Consider the following 15,686-nt stretch of genomic DNA (forward strand, 5'->3'; position numbering starts at 1 on the left):
AGGGAAGCCATGGGGCCATAACGGCCCAAGTTCAGGTAATCACAAGGAAAGAAGAGCCGTGGAGAAGCAGTTGTAAAAATAAAGGGGGAGGCGTGAACAGAAACCCAAAGCCGACAGAGGCAGAGGTGAGAGGGGCTAGAAGTCAGGGGTGCGAGTGAGGCCCCTAAGTCTGAGCGTTATTCAGGACCGAGGGTCTGAAAACCTCCGGAGGGTGGCCTGGGTCCTCTGGGTGAGCAGGGAGCAGGGCAGGTGGGAGGAGGCCGGTCTGCCCAGAACCATTCTGGGTTGTCTGAATCCCCCATTCACAATAAGCATGTGCAAGTCTGGCTCATCCATAATTTAGTTTAATCCTTTGTAGGGTGCACCATGGGCGGAGGAGCCTCCATCTGCCCCAGAGCGTCCAGCCTGGGTGGACCGGAGTAGTCTCTTCTCCCTGCGGGTCCGGACTCCTGTTTCAGGGCGTGATTAAGCCCCATCTTCCCGATCAAAAGCAGGCCGGGGAGTGGGGGCACCCAGGCTCCCCTCCTCCTCCACCAGACTCTGTCGGCCTCGCTTGTACCCCGCCCGACGTCCTGCAAGGTCTGAGACCTCTTTGGTTGTTGGGCCGCAGTCCCAGCCAGGCCCTGGTTCTACACAGGAGGGCAGGCGGGCCAGCGGGGCTGTGCACCCAGGCGCTGGCTGGGGAGGGGCACGGCTGAATCTCAGGGCCCTGGGTCCCAGCGGGAGATATGCTCGCGAGCTGGAAAAGAAGAGGAAGAACAAGGGTTGGTGACTGTCCTGGGATGGGACCCTGCCACACCAGGTCCAGAAGTGGCCTCCACGGGATCCCCAAGGAGCTCCAGATTCCCCAGCAGGGGCTGCGAGGCCGGGCGAGGCTTCATCTCCGCCCTCATAGTTCACGGCACTCGAGGGAATCAGGGCGCACCCAGCAGGGCCCCGTGTGACGGCTTTAGTGGCCGGAGGCAAGGGACCTTGAGAAATTTCTGGCCGGGTGTAGTTCTGGTCTGTGTGGACAGGGGCTGTCTCCCGCTCCAGGCTCCAGGGCCCTGTAGGCCCAGGATAAGCAGGATTGGCTCAGGCCCGGTGTGCAAACACTGCAGGGCTGTTACCCAGACACCCCCTGAGACAGGGGGGCCTTGGGGCCTGGGGTGTGCAGACACGCAAGGCTGTCACCCCCACACCCCCAGGGACAGAGGGGCCTCAGGCCTGGGGTGTGCAGACACGCGGGCCTGTCACCCCCACACCCCCGGGGACAGGGGGGCCTCAGGCCTGGGGTGTGCAGACACGCAGGCCTGTCACCCCCACACCCCCGGGGACAGGGGGCCTCAGGCCTGGGGTGTGTAGACACGCAGACCTGTCACCCTGACATCCCTGGGGACAGGGGAGCCTCGGGCCTGGGGTGTGCAGACACGCAGGCCTGTCACCCGCATACCCCCAGGGACAGGGGCCAGGGCAGGGAGCCATGGGAAGGCCCTCACCAAACTGGCAGATGTAGCGGTTGCGGGTTTTGCAGCGCTGGTCATTCCAGTTGAAGGCGGCCGACGCCTGCAGCTCCACACAATTGCCAAACCTGCGGGCCGAGGTGGTGAGTGCTAGGTGGAGGAGGGAGGCGGGAGGCGGGGAGAGGCTCCAAGCCTCCTCCCAGGGGCCACCTGCGCCCGTCCGGGGCCTCCTGAGGCCCCACCCCACACTCACAGGGGCCTCTGGGAGTCAGACCCCCCTCCCGGTCTCCACACCTGCTCCTCCAGCCGCTCCAAGTCCTCCCTTCTCAGGGGGCGCCTCGCCTGCTGCCACGGCCCACTCCCAGGCCCCGCAGTGGCGGGGGGCAGACAGGCTGCGTCCTTCCTGGCCAAGGCCGTCTAGGGGTGGGCCCAGGCCTGGCATGGCTGCCCTCAGGGAGGTCAAAGAGAGGTAGGGGCGCTCGGGAATCTCGGTGGGCACACAGCCTGACAGCCTCCACCCCCGCCCCGGGCACCCCCTGACTGCCTCCACTCCCCCAGGCACCCCTGACCCCCTCCACCCCTGCCCCGGGCACCCTGACCCCCTCCCCCTGCCCCCCCACCCCTGCCCTGACTGCCTCCATCCCCGCCCCAGGCACCCCTGACCCCCTACACCCCTGCCCCAGGCACCCCTGACCCCCCACACCCCCGCCCCGGGCACCCCTTACCTCCACCCCTGCCCCGGGCACCCTTTACCCCCTCCACCCCCGCCCTGACCCCCTCCATCCCTGCCCCGGGCACCCCTGACCCCCTCCACCCCCGCCCTGACCGCCTCCATCCCCGCCCCAGGCACCCCTGACCCCCTACACCCCCGCCCCGGGCACCCCTTACCTCCACCCCTGCCCCAGGCACCCTTTACCCCCTACACCCCCGCCCTGATCCCCTCCACCCCTGCCCCGGGCACCCCTGACCCCCTACACCCCCGCCCCGGGCACCCCTGACCTCCACCCCTGCCCCGGGCACAGTTGACCCCCTCCACCCCCGCCCGGGCACCCCGACCCCCTCCACCCCCACCCCCGGGCACCCTGACCCCCTCCACCCCTCCCCCGGGCACCCCTGCCCCCCTACACTCCCGCCCTGGGCACCCCTTACCTCCACCCCTGCCCCGGGCACACTTGACCCCCTCCACCCCCGCCCTGACCCCCTCCACCCCTGCCCCTGGCACCCCTGACCCCTCCACCCCCACCCCAGGCACCCCTGACCTCCACCCCTGCCCCGGGCACCCCTGACCCCCCTCCACCCCCACTCTGGGCACCCCTGACCCCCTCCACCCCCACCCCGCGCACCCCCTGACTGCTTCCTCCCCTGCCCCGGGCATCCCCGGGCTTTGAAGGCCAGGTGGTGCAGGGTGGCTAGTGGACAGATGAGTGTGTGGGCTGATGCTGGGATTGGCCAGCGGAGGGCAGCATCAGTGTATTGATGTAGGCGGAGGGGGCGCTGGGGGCACGGTAGGGTAAGTAATAGGGAGATGGAGAGGCAGCTGAGGGGACGGTGGGGACGGTGGGGGGTCGTAGCCTGCTGGGGTCCCCGTCTTTTACGTGAGCCCCTGGGTCAGGGACGTGCCTCGTTTAGCACCGGGCCCACACCCAGCCGTGCCTGCACCTCCGGCACGGGGACCCCAGGGAGGCCCAGGCCCCCAGGGTGCTCAGGCAGGCAGCAAGCGGGTGGGGGTCTGGTCGTGTCCGAGGGCTCAGCACGCAGGCCCTGGTGGGAAGGTGTGCAGCGGACGACTCACCCCTGGTTGTCCGGCTGCCCGAAGGCGAAGCTGGTGAAGGACTGCTGCTCCCCCGTGGTCCAGCGGAAGGAGTCCTTGGCAGTCTTGTAGGTGAGCCCTGGGCCACAGCAGCCAAGGTTGGCCCCGCACCCAAGGTCCCCAGACCCCGCCTGCTCCCTGGGCTGAGGGCCTGCCTGGAGCCTGCTGCCCGATGCCCCGTGGGCCCCCGGCCCTGAGACCCCTTCCCAGCACTTCCGGCTCCTCTCTGTCAGCTCTCTCCCCGGGGAGGGGATGCATCAGCCTGACTGCTGGCCGGGCTCTGGGTTACCAGATCCCTGGAGGAGCATGGGTGTCCCAGCCCCACGAGCACCCCACGCACACACCCACACACACACACATGCCCCACGTCAGCCAGGCACTCACCGATCCAGAAGTTCCTGGTCTCAAAGTCACTGTCGGTCACCTCGTTGGTGGTCTCCAGGCGGCTCAGGAAGAAGGCCAGGATGTCCTGCACTTTCTGGCTCTCAATCTGGGCGAGCACCCCGCCCTTGCCCTGTAACCCCACTCTGGGTCACACTGGCCCCAGAGCTCAGGCCAGCCCCTCCTGCCCTTCCCGCCGCCCCCCGTGGCCACGGCCGTCAAAGCTACGTGCCGGCCAGGCTGTCCTCAGCCACCCATGCCCGCTGAAGCCTCCCGCCTTCCTCTCCCTGCCCACCTCTCCTCTGGCCTGGGAAGGGTTTCACCTGCTGTGTCCTAAATACATCGGGATTGCTTGCCAGCATTAGTAAGTTGAGAGGTTGAAGGAATGCATCTCTTAATCCAGGGTCCCTCGGTTAAGACCCCTGCTTGGGCCCAGGGGGGCGGCCGCCGGGAAGGCAGGGACCAGCCGTTACCTGGCATTTCATCTTGGCGCCGTAGTAGGTGTCCGCCTCCGAGGACACCGTGAAGCAGTCTCCGTCAATCCTCAGATCGCAGGTGTGGAAGGGAAAGCGCACCTTGGCTGGCGGGAGGGGAGCCTGACTTTGTGCGGGACCTTGGAGCAGCCACCCTCCCTGGTCTGCAGGGTGTTAAGCTCAGGGTGGCCCTTCCCCGGCCACCTGCTCCAAGTTGGAGCTAGGGGTGGGGGGTGGTCAGTGGTATGCTGGCAGATGTGTAACAACCAGCTCTCTTTCTCAAAAAAGATAATCTGCGATTGCGACAGTGCTGTTTCTGGGGTGTAAAGACCCCACCCCCCACGGCCAAGTTCACTCAGGGAGTGGGCGGGGTGCACTCCATGGGCATCTGTGGGCTGGTCTGGGCGGGACCCAGCCCCTCACCGAGGGGTCCAGGGCAGGCCTGGCGGTCGGGGGCTGTTTGACGGGACTCACTGGCGCACTGGGCTCCCCCGAAGCCAACGTCACAGATGCAGGAACACTCCTCTTCCCGGAACCGGCCGTGCACGCACTGCACGCTGCACCGCACTGCCAGAATGGGGGTGCGGGGGATGTGCACGGCTGCCAACCCCAGCAAGAACACCCGCCCCGGGCCTCTCTGTGCTCTTTGGCATCTTTGAGCTGGGGGAGGAGCTGGGAAAGGAATCCAGCCAGGATCCTCAGCTGCCCTCTCTGCACCCTCCCAGAGCCTACGGGCCAGATCTGGCTCCCCTGACAGTCGGTGCTCAGTGGATGCCTACTGGACGGGGCCATGCTGTGCACGGTCACTCACCGGGTGCCCGACCCGGCTCCAGGTGCCCTCACCTTGACAGTATCTGCCCGTGTAGCCGGGGGGGCAGCGGCAGTGGCAGGTGCTGACGTTGAGCTGGCCGTGGTTCCGACAGCTCATGCGACACGGGTTCCTGGGGACCTCTGGTCAGGCGCAAAGGAAACGCTGAGCGGGTCTCCTCCGGGCAGGCCAGGCCGGGGCCTCCCCGGGTGCCGAGGGCCAGGGCTTCCGGGACAGCCCACCGCCCTCCTCTGCGTCACCCAAGCAGGCCGGCTGGTGGGGGCACTTACCACAGAGCCCGCCTGCATGGTCCCAGGCTTTAAAGCAGCCTGAGACACTGGCCGTGCAGAGCGAACACCAGGCGCCCTTCTTGTAGGGGACGATGGTCTTCCCGTTGACCTCCCAGTTCCCTCTGAGAAAGCAAGCAGCGGAGGGCTGCAAGGACCTGGCCTTGGCCGCGGCAGGGACAGGCCCTGCTGCCTGCCCGCCAGGCCCCGTCAGTTCCTCCCTGCCCCGCCAGGGAGTCAGGGAACTGGGTGAGACAGGGAGATTTCCCAGGAGAGAAAAGATAACCTCCAAACGAACACTGGGCAGATTCCCTGAATGCAGGCTGGTGCTTCCAGGAAGGGGTGACTGAGCAGAAGTCATGTTCTGCATGGCCAGAATCCTGGGTGTTGTGTTCTCCCACCAGGGGTGCAGACCCAGGAGTAAAGGCCTGTGGGTGGGTGTGTGGGTGTCTCACCCTGGCTGAGAGCACCCCTGCCCTGCAGCCCAGCAGGAGACGGCAGGGCCCTGCCATGCAGGGGGCTTACCCGGGAGAGTAGGCGCAGACGAAGGCTTCCAGCTGGCCCTGGGCCCCAGAGCAGAGCTGCCGCCCACAGCCCAGCTGGCTTGAGGTGGCCCACACGAGCTGCAGGAGACACGGTGGCTCAGACACCCCATCGCGGGCCCCCCTCCACTCCCAGTCTGGGACCTGCAGCCTGCAGGATGCTCCCCCAGGCAGGGCGTGTGCTTTTGCCCCAAACAAGGCAGATAAACAGTTTTGTCACCTCCCTGGGGACCCCAGGAGCAGAGCAGCTGTGCTGGGCTGGACGACAAGGATGGGTGGGAATAGTCTAGAAAGACCTCCTGGGTGGGCAGCTGAGGGTCCGCAGATACCTGAAGGGAGGGGAGACTGGATGGCTGGAGGAGAGTAGCAACAGGAAGACCTGGACATCAAGGGCCTTGTGATGGTTGCAAAAATGGCCCCAACGCTTCACGTCTCCTCTCCCCACAGCCCGTTCTTTACAAAATGTGGTTTTGCATCAAAAGGCGGAGTCTCCCACACCTTGAAAATGGCTGGCCCTGTGGCTTGTGTTGCTCAACACAATGCCAGAGAAATGATAGTCTAGCCATTTCAAACCTAGGTCTCAGGAGGCCCTGCAGTTTCCACTCATTCTCTCTCATGCTCAGCCACCATGTGAGCAAGCCTGCTGAAGGCTTAAAAACCTTAGAGGGCAGAGGTGACTCCATTGAGGCCACTGTGGGCAGTCAGCTCCTACCCAACCCAGCAGCTGGTCGCAGTTGCAAGAGTGAGCGCCGCCAAGACCAGAGGAAACTCGCAACCGGGCCCAACCCAAACTGCCAACCTGCAAAATCACAGGACGCTAAATGTTGGGATAGTGTGTCAGGCAGCAATAGCTAAGTGATACAGGTTTTTAATACTATTCAAAACTTAAGTTTAATGTGTTAGAATCAGTGACCACTCGGAAATAACACAAATGGTCAATACCCAAGAATAGCCAAGCAAACTCCGGTAGCTACTAAAAATGACCAACATGAGGCTGGGAGATATGCCCATGTAATCATATATATGTCTCCAACAAGTAGAGAATGTGCATTCTTTTTAGGAGTGCATGGAATTTTGCAGACAATGATCCTTCACTAAACAGCAAAGTGAAAGTGAAAGTTGCTCAGTCCTGTCTGACTCTTTGTGACTCCATGGACTATACAGTCCATGGAATTCTCCAGGCCAGAATACTGGAGTGGTAGCCTTTCCCTTCTCCAGGGGATCTTCCCAACCCAGGAATCTGAACCTAGGTCTCCCGCATTGCAGGTGGATTCTTTAGCAGCTAAGCCATGGGGAAGCCCAAAAATACTGCAGTGGGTAGCCTATCCCTTCTCCAGCAGATGTCCCCAACCCGGGAATCAAACCAGGGTCTCCTGCCTTGCAGGTGGATTCTTTACCAACTGAGCTCTCAGGGAAGCCTAACAGCTGCAAAGCAAGATTCAGTGACTACCAGATAACCAATGTCTCACAGATCACATTCTATGAATTCAACGCAATAAAATCTAAAGGAAGTAATTTAGAAGTAAGTAAAGGAGAAAACCTGGCTTCCCTGGTGGCTCAGTGGTAAAGAATCTTCCTGCCAATGCAGAAGACTTGGGTTTGATCCCTGGGTCGGGACGATCCCCTGGAGAAGGAAATGGCAACCCACTCCAGTATTCTTGCCTTGGAAATCCCATGGACAGAGGAGCCTGGCAGGCCCCAGTCCATGGGGCTGCAAAAGAGTCAGACATGACTTAGCGACTAAACAACAAAGAAGAAAACCTAGTTAGGAAATTTAAGTATACACTTCAAAACCAAAGACAATATTATCACTGAGGGACTTCCCTGGTGGTCCAGTGGCTTGTCAATCAGAATAGATGCTGGGCTGAAGCAGGATCCTAGAGACCCACTACTGTGACAAATACACCCGCTCTGATTCTAGTATAGGAGAAATCCTAGGTGTCCCAGGGAAGAGGTACCTTCTAGGAACATGGGATAACAACTGTTTACTAATACACAAGTATTTTAGTGTTTGATTAACTATTATAACAGTTGTACATAGATGAATTACAGTCCTGCAAGTAGGAAGGCAGGGAAGAGTTAACATTTAAAAATATATATTAATGTTGGTATTGTGATTATTATTTAGAAAGCTGTTTTTAGTTGTGGCATGTGGGATCTAGTTCCCTGACCAGGGATTGAACCCGGGTCCCTTACATTGATAGAGTATGGAATGAAAAAGTTATCTTTTAGACATATATGCTTATTTATGGATAAAATTATAAGTCTAAAATTTGCTTAAAAATAATATGGGAGGAAAGGGAAATAGGTAAGGCTATAGATGAAACAAAATGAGCTATGACAAGAATATACAATGGAGAAGACAGTCTATTCAATAAGTGGTGCTGGGAAACTGGACGACATATGTGAAAAAATAATATTAGAATATGACTTTAAAATCCTTAACAAACTTAGATCGGAAAGAAATGTCTGTAAAGGCTACTTATTAAGTTCATATGAAAAATTAGTAGAAAGAATCAAGAATAGCCAGGCAACTTTTGAACAATAATAATATGGGAGATTTTCCTGTCAAAAAACTTATGAAGCCATAATAATTAAAGCACATATGTACAGAGTAATTAAAAAAAAAAGCAACAGAAAGAAGAGAGAACTCAGCAGATATGGGAGCTTGGTATATGACTGAGATGGCATTAGAGTCCGTGGGGGAAAGAGTCAATACTTAATACAGAAGTAAAAAAAAAACCAATAAAATGCAATTCTACTAATGACTTCAATACGAAAAAAGGAAAACATTTAAACTTTGGAAGAAAAGAAAGAATATCTTCCTGATGTCAGAGTTGAATAGGATTTCTTAAACATAATACAACAAATGGATGAGCCGTAATGAAAAACATGTGAAGTTTGATTACATTAATATTAAAATTCTCTGAAGGTTTCTTATAAAAAAGTCACATAAACAAAGAGAAAATACAAGCCGTATGTTAGAAAAAAGTATCTGCAACCAATATGACCAACAAAAGCATAAAGAATATAGAAAAGATGCTTATAAATTATTAAGGGAAGATGAAATTAACCAGCAATGAAGCAGAACAGAAAAGAGGCTCAGTCTCACAGGTAATCAGAGAAATGGACATTAAAAACAGAATGAGGTAGTGTTCCACAGCATCAAGTTGGCAAAAATTAAGGAGCTGACAGTACGGGGAAGTGAGAACTGGTTTGTGGACAGGAGTGGAGTAGGGGACACCACTTTGACAACAGGTAGCAAGGTTGTAGGTGCGTGTTCCCTCTGACCCAGCCACTCCCCTTCTAAGTGTATCCTAGGGTGGGAGTTCCCAGTCTCCAAGATCTACTACCTGATGATCTGAAGTGAAGCTGATGTAATAATAACAGACATAAAGCTCACAATAAATGTAATGCATTTCAATCATCTGGAAACCATCTCCCTCAACTGCAGTCTGTGGAAAAACTGTCTTTTACAAAACCTGTCTTTGATGCCAAAAAGGTTGGGGACTGCTATCTTAGAGGAACTCTGGACCCATGTGTGCAAGAGGACCTGAGCTGGGATTTATGTATTGTGGTCTGACTTGGAAGAGTTAAAAAAAAAAGTAACCCCAGATGCCCCAAAATTGTAGTTTATTCATAGTGAATCTCAATTGCTTGCTCAAATCAATGGAAGTAAATCTTACAAATGTGATCTGAAGTGATAAACACAAATGGCAAAAGGAAGTGTACATTTAGGTACATTTAGAGAGCACTTAGGTAGGATTTAGTAACATACAACCCACTTGCATAAGGAGAAAAGGCATCCAAACCCTTCCACGTGTAGCAAAGATATTCCGACATTCTTGGGGGAATTCCCTGTAGTCCAGTGGTTAGGACTTGGTGCTTTCAGTGTGGGGGACAGGGTTCCATCCCTGGTCAGGGAATTGCTTGAGATTTTGCCTGTGTTTTTCAGGGCTGGAACTTGGTACCCAAACGACACCAGTTATAGAGAAGATACTAACGATTTTGTGGAGGGGAAAGAAAAAGGAAACATGCTTGGGGAAGGGGGTGATCCACCTGGACTCCTGGAGGTCAGGAAGTTTACCTCTGGGGAGGGACAGAGGTGAGAGGAAGAGGAGGGCTTTTGCTTAGCTTTACTTTTTTAAAGAGATGAAAAACACTGTCTAAATCTAGGTAGTGGGTAAGAAAGTGCAAAGCGCTCAGTTGTGTCCGACTCTGTGCGACCCCATCCACTCCAGTATTCTGTCCTGGAGAATTCCATGAAGTGTAGAGTGGGTAAGGAGTCCGTTATTTGATTTAGTTTTGAAATATTTCACGTTTAAAGCTGAAAAAAGGACAACTAACGGGAGGAAAAGCGACCACCAGTTTCAGGACCAGCTGCAGACCCTCCGAGCAGCCCAGCAGGGCAGGGGCCCAGGGCTGGAAGCCCGGCCTCACCTGGGTGTAGCGGGCGCAGGTGGCGTTGGGGGCGCACTCGGCCGCCGAGTGGCTGTACTGCCGCCCCTCGGAGAACCACAGGCCCACCACGTGCACGAAGGCCGCGGAGCCCGCGGGCAGCAGCTGCGCGTTCCAGCCCACGTGCCGGGCGGCCCGGGGGACGGAGGCCGGGCTCGGCGCGGGGGCACCGCAGAGGGCCGCCCGGGCCTGGGCCTGCCGGGCCAGGCTGTCGCTCCAGTCCTGGGGGCGGGGGGCACACACGGCAACGTCAGTAGGGGCCCCCGGCCAGGCGCGACTGACCCGCCCCCACCGCAGCACGACCAGAGGCGGTGCTCCCGTGAACACAGCCCTCGAGCAGGGATCGCGCTTGGCGGCTCGAGCGCTCTGAGCTGGTTTCGCCCGCTTCCTCGGGGCCAGGGAAAGGCAGGCAGGGCCTGCAAGGGGGCGCTCCAGGCTGTGGGAAAGACACCTGCCCATCTGGTCCCCCCACCCCAGAGCCCGGCTCGCCCAGCGCTGAGAGCCTCCGGTGGTGGCACCCTCAGGCCCTGCCCAGGACTCCAGCACACTAAGGCACCGGGTGCTCCGGGGGGCCAGTGCTAGCCCAGGTGATGGGGTGGGCCTCTGCGGTAATCTCCGGAATGTGAGCTCTGCCGTGCCCAAGGCTTCCGAGCCGGTTCTGTGCTAGGTGAACCTGGCCGTGGTCATTTTCAGAAAGGCTCCCTCTTGGCTTCCCTTCTGTGATGTAAAAAATTGCTCTTATTCCCTAATTCTGGTTTTGGACTGTGTAGGGGCTCCAGCTGGAAACCAAACCCGAGAGGGTGTAAGAGGTCTCCAGGGCCTCCGCCCTTTGGTCTCAGCAGGCAGAGCTCTCTGGGGTGGACCCGATCAGCTCTCCCCAACCAGGCGTCCCTGCCCCCATCCACCAGCCCCCTCCTCTGAAACGGGGGCCTCAGCAACCAGGATGACATGTGTCACTCAGTCGTCACGCCCTGGTCCAACCCCACTGCCTCATTCCAGCTGTGTGACCTCCAGCCGTCTCCTAATCGTCATGAGACTCAACATACTCTTCTGTAAAATGGAATAGTAAGGTGGGAGCTCCCTGGTTGCCTAGTGGTTAGGGTTCTGGGTTTTCAGGGGGCCCCCGGTTCAGTCCCTGGTGGGAGAACTGAGATCCCACAAGCCATTTGGAAGAGCCAGAAAAAGGGGGGTGGGTGGATAATAAGGTCCCAGAGGATAAGATGGTGTGAGGACTGCATGGCTGCAGGGAGCCAAGTGCCGCACCTAGGGCCTGGCCCCGGCAGACGGTGGTTGTCATTTCACTGCTGATGGGGGCTGCACGGGGCCCCGCAGGGCCTCAGCCTCCCCTGGGGTGCCCAGGGCCGGAGCTGTGCGTGTGACAGAGGCTGAGCCGTGGGGCTCCACTTGCGTTTTTAATGAGGTGCTCTTTTCTTAGACTCAGGCACAAGGGCCGTGGGAAGTGCAGGGCCTGACCAGAGCAGCCGGCACTAGGGCTGCGCGCGTGGGAGACCGGAGCCAGGACCTGGGCCCCCGAGGAGGGGCTGGGCACATGCAGAGGCGGGAAGGGGAGAGGCGACGCCCCCGCCCCGCCCCCACCTCCTGGGAACCTGACCCCGAGCGCTCAAGGTCGCCGCAGCCGCGCCGCCTCGGAGGAGTTCGTGGGAAGCAGCCATGGGGAACCTGGCCGGCCCCACGCCGGTCCCCCCTCGCTCCCTGGACCGTTACGTGGGCGGGGGCAGCCGGGGCCGTACTGGGGGGCCCCAGGGTGACACCTCCGACCCCGCAGTCCCGAGGGAGTGCTGGGAAACCCGGCACCCCCTCCCTGGCCCGGGTGAAGGAGCCCCTCCTGGTCGCCTGGATAGACTGCTGGAGAAGCGGGTTGGGCCTCACACAAGCCCCCCACCCCCGCCCAGCGGGCTGCCTCTCCCGCCCGGACGAGCCTCCCGTCCCGCTTGGACGCCTTTGTGACTCTGCGCGTTCCCGGAGGAGGGGACCCCACTCCATCCATGTCTTCTGGTCTCCCGGGCAACGGGAAGGGATGCAGGGAAAAGTCTGTCTTTTCGAGAGGGGACCAGGCACGGCCGGCCCGCCGTGGGCCAGGGGCGGCCGCCCCTCCCGCCCTGTCGGTGGAAGGCGCCTGGCCGCAGCGCGGCCTCCCAGCCCGTCGCGGTCGCCCCTCCGCCCGGTGAGCCGGGAGGCTACGCACCATTCTCTGCATGTTGGCCGCAGGCGGGTGGACCCGGCTTCGCAGGCGGTTGTGCAGGGAGACGAGGAGGAAGCTCTCCTTCTTGCTCAGGACTGGGATGGGATACAAGGTCAGGCCACCTGGGCTAGCCCCTGGCTCACCGCGGCGCGATGAGGGGACAACTCTGCACTTAGGGAGCAAAACCTGAGACGGGGCGGGCGGCGGCGGTGGGCACATGGGGGGACCGGAGCCAGGGGATGGGGAGACGGAGAGAGGCGGAGAAAGGAGGGGAACTGAGACAGATAGGTGTGGGTGTAAAGGAGGCTGAGAGCTGGGGTGGGATGACCGAGGGGATGCGGTCCTGGGCCGGGTGTGAGGAGGAGCCCGGGCTGGGCTCCCCACAGCCCCTCTGCCTGGGGCTCATCTCAGCCAGAGTCTTCCCGGCGGCTCGCAGGGGACCTCACCACCCCCACCCCCCCCACCCCCGCCCCTGCACCGGGCCTACCCCCCTTCCTTCTCCTGCCCCGGCTCCATCCTCCTCCACCCCTCTCAGGCCCCTGGACTGTTCCAGGGTGGATCTTTCAACTGCACCAGCCTGCCCTGGGCTCAGGCCTGGGAACTGGCTCCCGTAAGGCCCCTGGGACCCTCAGAGCATCTCCACCTTTCCCTCACCCCCTGGCCCCCTTACCTCCAGGCATTGGAACCCGCTGCTCCTGCAGCTGGAGTGGTTGCACCCCTGTCCAGGTTGTGCCAAGGAGAGCCAGGAGCAAGGGCAGGAGGCCAGGCCAGTGGCCTCCAGGCCTGGGCAAGGGCTCCAGCCGCAGCATGGGCCTGGTGGTGGCTCTGGGCTCGGCCTGGCTCAGCAGTCCAGCTCGCTTCCCAGACTGGACGGAGCTATTCACGATCTCGAGGAGTCACCCGGGGCTGGCAGACAAAGGGGAGGCTGGCGAGTAATCGGTGTCCGGACAGCCCCCGTCGTCAGTGCTGGCATGGAAGGAGACAGACAGCTCCCATCCCGGGGCGCCCTCCCTCCCCCGGTCGTGGGCCTGCCCGCCTGCCTGCCCGCCAACAGCCAGTCAACCAACCTACTGAGTGGTTCGCAGTGACCCCGTGGCCCCTGCTAATCATTGCAGGATTATTGGAGCCCTCGGGGAGCCCTCAGAGACACTGCTGATTGGCCCGCAGACATTCCAGGGCTGCAGATTAACGAATAATAGCAATGCCCAGGCTGGAGTAGTGTCCTCCAGGCTCATCAGCAGCTTCTCTTCCAAACCCCTGGCCCAGGGAGGCTGGGGCCTCGAGCCCTGAGGGCGGGCAGGAACTGGGCAAGACCCCAGGGGAGTTCTTTCTTTTCTTGGGAAGCTCGTCCCAACCCCCAGCCATGAATTAAACATAAGCAGGTGGTAACTGCACACCAGTCAGGTGCCACCAGTGGGTGGGGGCACTGGGGCGGTGGGTTTGTAGGGGAGTGGGCGGGGGCTGCTCCGTGGGTGCCTTAGGGCGGTCGGTCTGAGCGGTGTGGGGGCTGGGCCCCAGCCCTGGTGCCCCCCACCCACGTGACTGCAGGCCTGGAGGGGGAAAGCAGAGGGGAGCACATGATGCTCCTGGCTGGCTGCAGTCCTCTGGGAACAAGTCAGCCTCTGGGCCCACAGGCAGGAAATGAAAGTGCTCCTAGAAAATAAAAGTGTGTCCCACCGGCCACAGCCAAAAGCCCACATTCCCCTTGGGCAGACCAAAAGTTATTCAGCCATTCCCAGGGGACAGGCCTGCGAGCCAGGTGCTTCCTGCTTATGGAGTTTGTGTGACCCCTGAACCCTAGACCAGGCTAGGTGTCACTTCCTCGGAAGCTTTCCTGAGATGCCAGTGGGCCTGGCTTTTGCCGCTGGGGGTGGGGGCGGGAACATGATGGAACGTGGATACCTTTGGGGGCATGGAGACAGGGTCAGGCACAGGGACCCCAAAGCCAGCCTGGGGTTGGGTGTCCCCCTAGATGTCTCAGGGCTTGGGGCGTTTCGTCTCCCTCAGACAGATGACCAGACAACCTCAAGGTTACCCTCTCTGGATCCCAGCAATGCTTAGTAAACAGGGATCTTTTTCTATAGAGTTTACAAAGCAGCTTCAAACATGTGAGTTCACTTGGTTGTTGCAACAGCCCCTGGCAGGAAAGACGAGGTGCTCCATCTGTAGTTGGGGAAGCTGGGGTCAGTGTCTCTCAGGGCCTGGCCCCAGGTCACCCAGCGAGCACAGGGTACCCATGGCTGATGGAGAGGCTCTGTCTTCACAACTACCAGACCCCGGTGCCGACCTGCCTTAGTTCCCATCTCAACCCTGTGAATTCAATTCCCACAGCCCTGCTCTGCTCTGGGCAACAAAAGACCCAATCCCTGCTTCTGGGCTTTGAAGATAAGCATGGCTAGTTTTCCTGTAATATAATGCAGGGCAGCAGCGCAGGTGGGAGGAAAATACATCTGGGGCCTGGAGTGGAGCGACTTTTGAGCAGCCCTGGTCACTGTAAGAGGAGGCCAGGGCGAGCCCTGCCTGCAGGAGCCAGAAGGGGAGAAGCAGAGCAGAGCAAACGCCAGACCAGCCATCAGAACTGGGCTCCGACCAAGGAGCCCTGTGCGACCCTGGGATCGTCACTGCCACCCCGGGTCTCAGGGGCCAGCGGTGTGAAGCAGGGTGACAGCGTCACTGGACTCCCTGCCTGGGGCATTGCACCTTGGTGTACGGAATAGTTCCTCCTAGGTCCAGACCTTTTCCAGGAGCCTGCTGAGTGGCTGGGTTGGGTTTTGAGAATGGGCTTGCATTCCCCTTCTTGTAAAAAGTGTTTCCCAATAAGCAACTTCTTTTCTTTTAAAAAATTAATTATTTATATATTTGCTTTTTTATTTCGGCTTCTCTGGGTCTTTGCTAATGTGTACAGGCTTTAGTCGCGGTGAGCAGGGGCCACTCTCTAGTTGCAGAGCATGGGCTCTAGGCGCCCAGGCTTCAGTAGCTGTGGCGCACAGGCTTGATTACCCCACAGCATGGGGAACCTTCCTGGACCAGGGATCCAACCCATGCACCCTGCATTGGCATGGAGGTTCTTAACCCCTGGACCACCAGGGAAGTCTGAAATCTTTCTTCTGATTTCTATCACCATAGAAATCACTATTTATTCTATTGCCATTTATTATCACCCTTCTATCACCATTTATTTGTAATGTGTACCATACTTATTCAGTCATATCCAACTCTCTGCAACCCCATGGACTGTAGCCCACTAGGCTCCTCTGTCCATGGGATTTCCCAGGCAAGAAT

General features: G+C 59.1%; 1 protein-coding gene across 1 annotated transcript; it reads right to left on the minus strand.

The window, feature by feature from the left end:
* Nucleotides 1-395: 395 nt before the first annotated feature.
* LOC110142334 (C-type lectin domain family 18 member A-like) lies at nucleotides 396-13,344 on the minus strand. Its single transcript, XM_070462837.1, has 12 exons — nucleotides 13,075-13,344; nucleotides 12,408-12,499; nucleotides 10,184-10,423; nucleotides 5,727-5,824; nucleotides 5,205-5,326; nucleotides 4,950-5,057; nucleotides 4,581-4,673; nucleotides 4,107-4,213; nucleotides 3,637-3,766; nucleotides 3,235-3,331; nucleotides 1,479-1,570; nucleotides 396-739 (listed from the first exon to the last, which is right to left on the minus strand). The coding sequence occupies exons 1-12, from the start codon at nucleotides 13,211-13,213 to the stop codon at nucleotides 702-704; spliced, it is 1,356 nt and encodes a 451-aa protein (XP_070318938.1). The 5' UTR covers nucleotides 13,214-13,344; the 3' UTR covers nucleotides 396-701.
* Nucleotides 13,345-15,686: the final 2,342 nt, after the last annotated feature.

The sequence above is a fragment of the Odocoileus virginianus genome, unplaced genomic scaffold, assembly GCF_023699985.2.
Source record: "Odocoileus virginianus isolate 20LAN1187 ecotype Illinois unplaced genomic scaffold, Ovbor_1.2 Unplaced_Scaffold_15, whole genome shotgun sequence".
NCBI classification, from domain to species: Eukaryota; Metazoa; Chordata; class Mammalia; order Artiodactyla; family Cervidae; genus Odocoileus; species Odocoileus virginianus.